The sequence below is a fragment of the Syngnathus scovelli genome, chromosome 2 (assembly GCF_024217435.2).
Source record: "Syngnathus scovelli strain Florida chromosome 2, RoL_Ssco_1.2, whole genome shotgun sequence".
In the NCBI taxonomy this organism is placed as follows: domain Eukaryota; kingdom Metazoa; phylum Chordata; class Actinopteri; order Syngnathiformes; family Syngnathidae; genus Syngnathus; species Syngnathus scovelli.
Genome location: NC_090848.1, coordinates 12481064 through 12488068, shown reverse-complemented (window position 1 = coordinate 12488068; position 7005 = coordinate 12481064). Strand labels below are relative to the sequence as shown.

The 7005-nt window shown below is 42.4% G+C and overlaps 1 protein-coding gene across 1 annotated transcript; it reads left to right on the top strand.

The window, feature by feature from the left end:
* On the top strand, positions 1 to 3046 carry tnnc1a (troponin C type 1a (slow)). The gene is made up of 6 exons (XM_049754556.2): positions 1 to 401; positions 1424 to 1454; positions 1545 to 1691; positions 1777 to 1891; positions 2187 to 2323; positions 2564 to 3046. Exons 1-6 carry the CDS (start codon positions 378 to 380, stop codon positions 2593 to 2595), a joined length of 486 nt encoding a protein of 161 aa, XP_049610513.1. The 5' UTR covers positions 1 to 377; the 3' UTR covers positions 2596 to 3046.
* The last annotated feature ends 3959 nt before the right edge of the window (positions 3047 to 7005 follow it).

Sequence of the window (7005 nt, the reverse complement as noted above, 5' to 3'; positions counted from 1 at the left end):
GAGCTTTCTGTGCCTCTCGTCTAGTTCTACAGGAATGTTGAGTGTCTCTTTAGCCTCCTCCCAAAAGATTAAGCCCCACCAGCCCTCTCGCCCCCCGTCTTCATTCCATTCCCAAGTATGCCCCCTAAGAGTTGCTGCATTTTTATCTGAGCCCAGTGATTGTGACGGATTGGCCGCCTGACACACAGACACAGACACACATTTGTGGGCGCACACCGAGGGGAGGCTGCCGAGTCTGGGGAGGGACCAGACAACGGCGGGCTCCGGGTATAAAACCTTGCCATGATGAGGCCAGCGTCTTGCCCTGAGCTGGACAGCACCCATTTCCTCTGTGGCTGCAGGACACCGCCAAGACAGGCAGCAGACCAGCCTCCGACATGAACGACATCTACAAGGCTGCGGTACGTCCTCATACATTTATGTGCTCATTTGCTTGGATGATCAATTAGAAAGTTTTGGACAGCATTTGCATCATGGTTGCAACCCCCAAGCGATGAATAATCTGTTTATTGTACATCCATATATTCTGCTTTGAACTTGAATGGTCAGCAGTTGGTTTCAAAGGAGCCTTGATATGACCTCTGGGCCCCCCCTTCCCCCCTCCCCTCCCACTGCCTTCCCCCCCATGTTGGTCTTGATAGGAACCCCTCAAGAGGTTTCTGCCAACTTCATTCATGCCTCCAAATGGATCAGTCCAACTTTGCTTGTGCTAATTTGGGCTGGTTGGTCCTTTGGTGCCAGAGAGGGGCTTGCGGTTGAGATAAGCCAATCCCACCAGCCCCCACCCCATCGGCACAGGGCTGAATTCCAGCATTATCTGTGAGCCTACAAGCTGTGAGGTTGTCTGTCCCCTTCTGCATGGACAAACAGCTGGCTGCCTTGTCCTCGTACATCCCAGAGGAGCAGTGCAACTGAAACAGGAAAAGCACACCGGAATGTTTCTTACAAATCATTGTGTGGATTGATTCTTGTATCATCCATCGCAGGGGGGGGGGCGGTGCATTTAATTTATAGTGGAGAAACAGACAGGCAGCCAGATAGACAGACAGAGTAACTCTTACATAAGCAGCTGTCTCCTTCTCTCATTCGTGGTAGCTTTTGCAGGATTACTGTTCTATTGTTGCGCCAGAGCCACAAGCTATGCTAATTTAAAACACGGTGTATTCTGCCCTTTATCGACAGTTCCTGATCCTCATGCCTATTTTTAACCCTGCCTCTTAGTAGCTCACACTTGATATATAGATTCTGTGTTGAGTCAGGGATGTCAACTAAAAATACCACCTTTAGTGATTGAAAAGTCAAATTCGCATGGGATGATTTGAAACATTGCTCAAGGAACTTTATATCGTAAGTTGATGTGTCGTAAAAGATAAAAGCAGATAAAAGTTTGTTTTCAAAATATTCACTTTTGTACCGTTTGTAGGTTGAGCAGCTGACGGACGAACAGAAAAATGGCAAGTGACTTGTGCATACAAACTCAAAAATCATCCCGTACTTGTTAATTGTTAAGCTTAGGTCACTTGTTGCAAATGTATATCTTTCAGAGTTCAAGGCGGCGTTTGACATTTTTGTCCAAGATGCAGAAGATGGCTGCATTAGCACCAAGGAGCTGGGCAAGGTGATGAGGATGCTGGGCCAGAATCCCACGCCGGAGGAGCTGCAGGAGATGATTGATGAGGTGGATGAAGACGGTAAATCGGACACTCGCTGTTTTTATAGGAAAAGAAATTGGTGGTGGGGGTCCTTTTTTATATTTAGTTGCGTTTCTCTGTGCAGGGAGTGGCACGGTGGACTTTGACGAGTTCCTGGTCATGATGGTCAGGTGCATGAAGGACGACAGCAAAGGGAAGTCAGAGGAGGAGCTGGCGGAGTTGTTTCGCATGTTTGACAAGTGCGTCACATTTTTACCAATTCTAATGTTGATTGCAACGTTGCAAAATAAGATGTAACGAACACAACACAGAACATAGCACAGCCAATCAAGTTGCTTAAGCATGTGCGAAGCCAAGCAGTTATAAATCCATAATACCTTTTGGCAGAAAACAATATTCAAGGAGTCTGACTGAGTGTTTTTCTCTCACCTACTAAAGCGTCACAATTATATGCTAGATAAGATCAATTAGGAGTTACACAGAGCTCAGTATCTCGCCATACACACATTCATGTGTTTTTTTGTGATTCCACAGAAATGCAGATGGTTACATCGACGTGGACGAGTTGAAAACGATGCTGGAATCAACAGGAGAAGCAATTACCGAGGACGACATCGAGGAACTGATGAAAGACGGGGACAAGAACAACGATGGCAAAATTGACTATGACGGTGAGGAGTTTGAAGTCACTAAATAGGCTGTAGTGCTTTCTTTTCTTGCTCATGTAAAAGTCACATGCAAAAAGTCATCTGTGTTTTACTCATTTGGCAAATCTTTGTCGGCGTAATCTGTGTATGCTATAATTTAGGTTTGGTCTTTTTTTAATGGTCATTCATATTCATTTTGTTAAATGATTGTTCATTTGTGGTGTGTTGTTAGCTGTTTGCTAATGCAGCCAGTTCATTTTGCAGAGTTCTTGGAGTTCATGAAAGGAGTGGAGTAATTCATCACACGAGAACATTATTTTTGTATTCCTCTGTCACATCTGGAAAACTGGAAGCTGACTTGGAATGGAGCTTTTCAACGACTTTGCAAGCTTCTCTGCATCTGACTCTTTCTCTTCTATTTTTCCTACCACCTCCTCTTGCATCGTTGTAAATACAATTTGTAACTATATTTTGTGCTCGTGTCCTGAATTTGTGTAAATTACATATTCCTGATATATTTTTTTTTAGGTCAGAAGTTCAGTTTACAAGTATTTTCACTGAGCAATTGATGTTGTATAGCTAAGAACGATCACTAGCCAGGTTCAGCATATTTCAGGATGCACATGACAAACATTTTTGTATGTTTGAGACACCCTCAGGACTTTTTGTTTCCCCTCTCATAGCCTTGCAAAGCCTCTCATGTGCTTGGAATGTCAAGGAATAAACAAGAGCATTTGTCAGAGCATAGATTGATTTGTTTTCTTATATTTCCTTATAATAATTCCTAAAAAGCCATTTACCGGACTAGGGGGGACCATGGGGGAAGGGGGACAAGAAAATCTCAAGGGGTCTGCAAAACAACCTTTCTTTTTCTGTACCCCGCCCCCCAAAAAAAAAATCTTTTGATAAAGATTAATTATGAGGTTGCGACAGCTGCCAGGTGGAAATGTCAAAATAAATTCCAGGAAAAATCGGAAAAAGTCAATTAACTGGCTTGACACCTGGAGGGTTCAAGCATATTTCATCCTTTAGCTCCACCGGTGCTTGTGACTAATTATAAAAGTAGGTCTCACATCCGTCGCCACTTGTTTCCTCTGCTAGAGCTTGTCACTTGTTTGAGGCACGCGTGCGATTCACGCATGGTCGCTGTGTGACTCTCTAGTTGCCCACTCCATTGAGACAGCGGCTATTTGTGTCTAATCATGTTAGTGCCCATGTTAGGGGATCTGGGGTGACTGTCTTCGTGTTGACAATCCCATGCCTTTGTCCTTATAAAGAACTAGAAAAGTGTTGCAGACCACAATGTGCTGTCCCTGCTAAGGATTGGATGACAACCGGTCGAGCACTGACAAGTGACAAACTTTTCAACTTCTTTGGGGCAATAGCTTGGAAATTCATTTAATTTGAAGACTGAATTTAAACTCTTACTTTTCTTGAAGGCGTCAATTTGACTAGAAACTATGCCAACATCAATTTTTTCCCCTCCTACTCACGGTTGAAGTTAAAATATAACGCTGATGTCAAACTCAAGGCCCGGGGGCCAGATACGGCCTGCCCCATCGTTTAATGTGGCCCGCGAAGACAAATTGTGCATCAAATTCGTGTGTCATTACTAGAATTGCAAATTGTCTTCACTTTTAATAGTATCTTTTTCATTTTAAATATTTGACCAGTTTTTACTCCTCTGATTTGAAAACGAGTTATTTGTCAGTTTGTTTTGTAGCTTTTACTGTATGAGATAGGGGTGTCGCACTCCAGTCCTCGGGGGCTGCATTCCAACATGTTTTCCAAGATTCCCTTGTTAAGGGCACCTGTGTGAAAAGTTAGGCTCCTGCAGAACGTGAAAGTGAACTGATCTTTTCACTCAGGTGTGTTTAACAAGGGTAACTTGGAAAACATATTGGAACGCGGCCCCCGAGGACCGGAGGTCGACACCCCTGGAAGCTTTCAAGCAACTTGTCTGATTTGAAAACAAGTTATTTGTCCGTTTGTTTTGTAGATTTGACTGTATATAATATGAGGTGCTCATACATTTATTTGGGTTGACAGTCATAATGGCCCTCCGAAAGAAGCCATGACTACAATGCAGCCCGTGAAAAAAATGAGTTTGACACCCCTGATATATAATGACCGTGCACAGGACGAGAAGTTAGGGAAAAAAATCATAGGAAGATGTGAATGTTGATTGCACTTTTCACGCTATAGATGAGTCACGCAGTTGCTGTAAATGCAATTACAACGCGCTCACCGCTTGATGTCAGCAGTGAGCCGATGTCAAGGCAAGCGTGTGCTGTATTGAGCTCTCAAACAGATTTGGGTCGCAACCAAAGTAAAAAATATTACTTAATGATGGTGGATGGCGTCACCATCAACCCTTCACTCTTATGAATCTTTTCTAATGGGAATTGATGAACGTGCTTTGATTATCATGAATATACACATAAATATTTTTATTTTGTCAGGGGTCATGCACAGAAAAAAACATACTGTAAATGGGGAACTTGGGCGTGATTTTGTAACTTGCCATTTGCAATTCATATTAAGAGAACAATAGAAAGGTTTAAGTGAACCATAGTCACATATACAGGGAAAGCTCCAGGAATTGACAAGAATTTAGATTATTTTTTTCTTTTGTTTCTTTGGAGGAGGCTCCAAAAAGTAGCGCATTGATTGGCTCCGCTTCATCTCGTCACAAAGTGCATTTGTAAAGTCGCTAAGCTTTTGTGGAAGAGGTCGAGTGGCACTCTCCCGGCCATCAATGGGAGGCCGGGCAGCAGAAAAGTGGAACGTGTGAATGAATCTGGGGTGTGGCGCCACAGGCCCGCTGCAGGCTCTTACGCAAACTCAGCCTGCAGATGACTCATTCTGGATGTTATTAGCACACATTGCAGGCACCTTCGCCACTGTACATTCCAGTGACACAAAAGGCTGCATGAGACCAGTGTAGTAGGGGAGGAGTGACGCCTATGGGATAAAAAGGATTTGTAAAACAGCGATATACATTATCAACATTATGTAACTGATTTCATTCAGCATTATTCAACCTGTTTGTGTGATTAGTGTGTAACGTTGAGTCTCTGTTACACCCACACACACACAGTATATACTACCTCTATAAAAGATTTTTATACAAGTAATTCATTCATAGTCACATAAGTCATAACATTGGGCTTCAAATGAGTTGTGCCAACAGTGTGATGCTTTTATAACCTCTTCCTTGTGCTGTGTGATTTATAGTGCAATAAAAAGAGTACATACAATCTGGATGAGGGTGTAGACCATTCATGCCAACGTTGTGCCACCCACACAGGAAGGTCTCAATTGACGGTTCCTGTCCTTCTGGCTCGTGTCACATTGCATTAGTAGATGTCACGTAACCTACTAAAAATAAAAGGAACAAGTTATTTCTCTTTTGTTAGCGCCTGTAATAACAACTTCTGCTGCTGAGCTGCTTATCACTTCAGACCTAGACAAAGCATTAATAGAAGCATGAAATTGTTATGTAATAACTATTGCAAGTTGGAGACGTGCCAGCTTTTGTTGAGAAACTGGTAGGCTCTTTGAGTTGTCATAAAAATAAGGAAGTGAACGATGGCACAAAGAAGAGAGTAGAAGGCCTGCGAGTCCTGCTTGAACAGACAGAATATTGTATCGTGACACGCCATCCCACTTGTGGTGCTGAGAACACTGAAGTACTCTGTCTTCACTGCCTGGACATAACGGCCCACACAACAGCAAGCTCGAAAGACACAAAATTTGCAAATTCCACAATAACTATTCATTGATACAAATGAATGACGATGATTGTTTAGCTTAATTGTACCGCCGGAGGGTTTATCTATTTTTACAACTTTCCAAAGGAAAATCCTGTCTTGTATGCTGTGAGAAATATTCAGATTCATTTGTGCACCTAGATTCATTTTGTTATCTAAAACATGAACACACAAGTCTCCTGCAGTCTCATACTCATACTTATCCATAAACTAGTTGAACAGTTCTCAGTGTCACTTTTCAATGTTGGTTTTCTTTCAGAAAAGCATATCAAAACCATTATAAATAAATAAATAAATAAATAAATAAATAAATAAATAAATAAATAAATATTTGTATGTAAATAAATATCTGTACTCGTCCATCCCAAGAAACATTCTCTTCAATTCATTAAACATCAATTTAATCAGTAGCTAAATTGGTTGTACTGCTCCCAAGCTAAGAACACATGACAGACACATGACCTTTTCCTCGTGTAGCGTCGAGCGAGCCACGTTAGACAACACCAGTGCTCCCTTTCATTCGCTTGGCCACTGACTCAAGTGCAAACACACCAATGTGTTCCCGGACACTTGTGAGCTCAGTCTACTGTAAAGCGGCGGATGGTGAGAATTGGCCCTGAATTGAGACTTCTGGTAGTAACAGATGGGCGGATCGCTCCACCAGTAAGATTCCATGTGGTTCCGCTTTTCAAATGGCCGACCTATATTCTCTTGGACCAAAGGGACATTTATTGTACATTAGCCTCCAAGGGCATTTTGCTGTTGGATTTATTGTTGTTTTGGTAAAGACACAGGATTTGCTGTTTATCAATTAGAGATGCAATGTGGCCCTGGACTATTGTCTTCAAACAAGATCCCGTTTAATCTTCGAGTATGGTGACAAAATCATACACATAGTTGAGCCTTGTACAGCCTCCAAACGTGTCCTCTCAG

Excerpts from the sequence above, each read along its gene's own strand:
- tnnc1a (XM_049754556.2), top strand. The coding sequence starts at position 378 with ATGAACGACATCTACAAGGCTGCG. Across the intron at positions 402-1,423 it reads ACGACATCTACAAGGCTGCG|GTTGAGCAGCTGACGGACGA; the intron begins GTACGTCCTCAT and ends TACCGTTTGTAG. Across the intron at positions 1,892-2,186 it reads TTGTTTCGCATGTTTGACAA|AAATGCAGATGGTTACATCG; the intron begins GTGCGTCACATT and ends GTGATTCCACAG.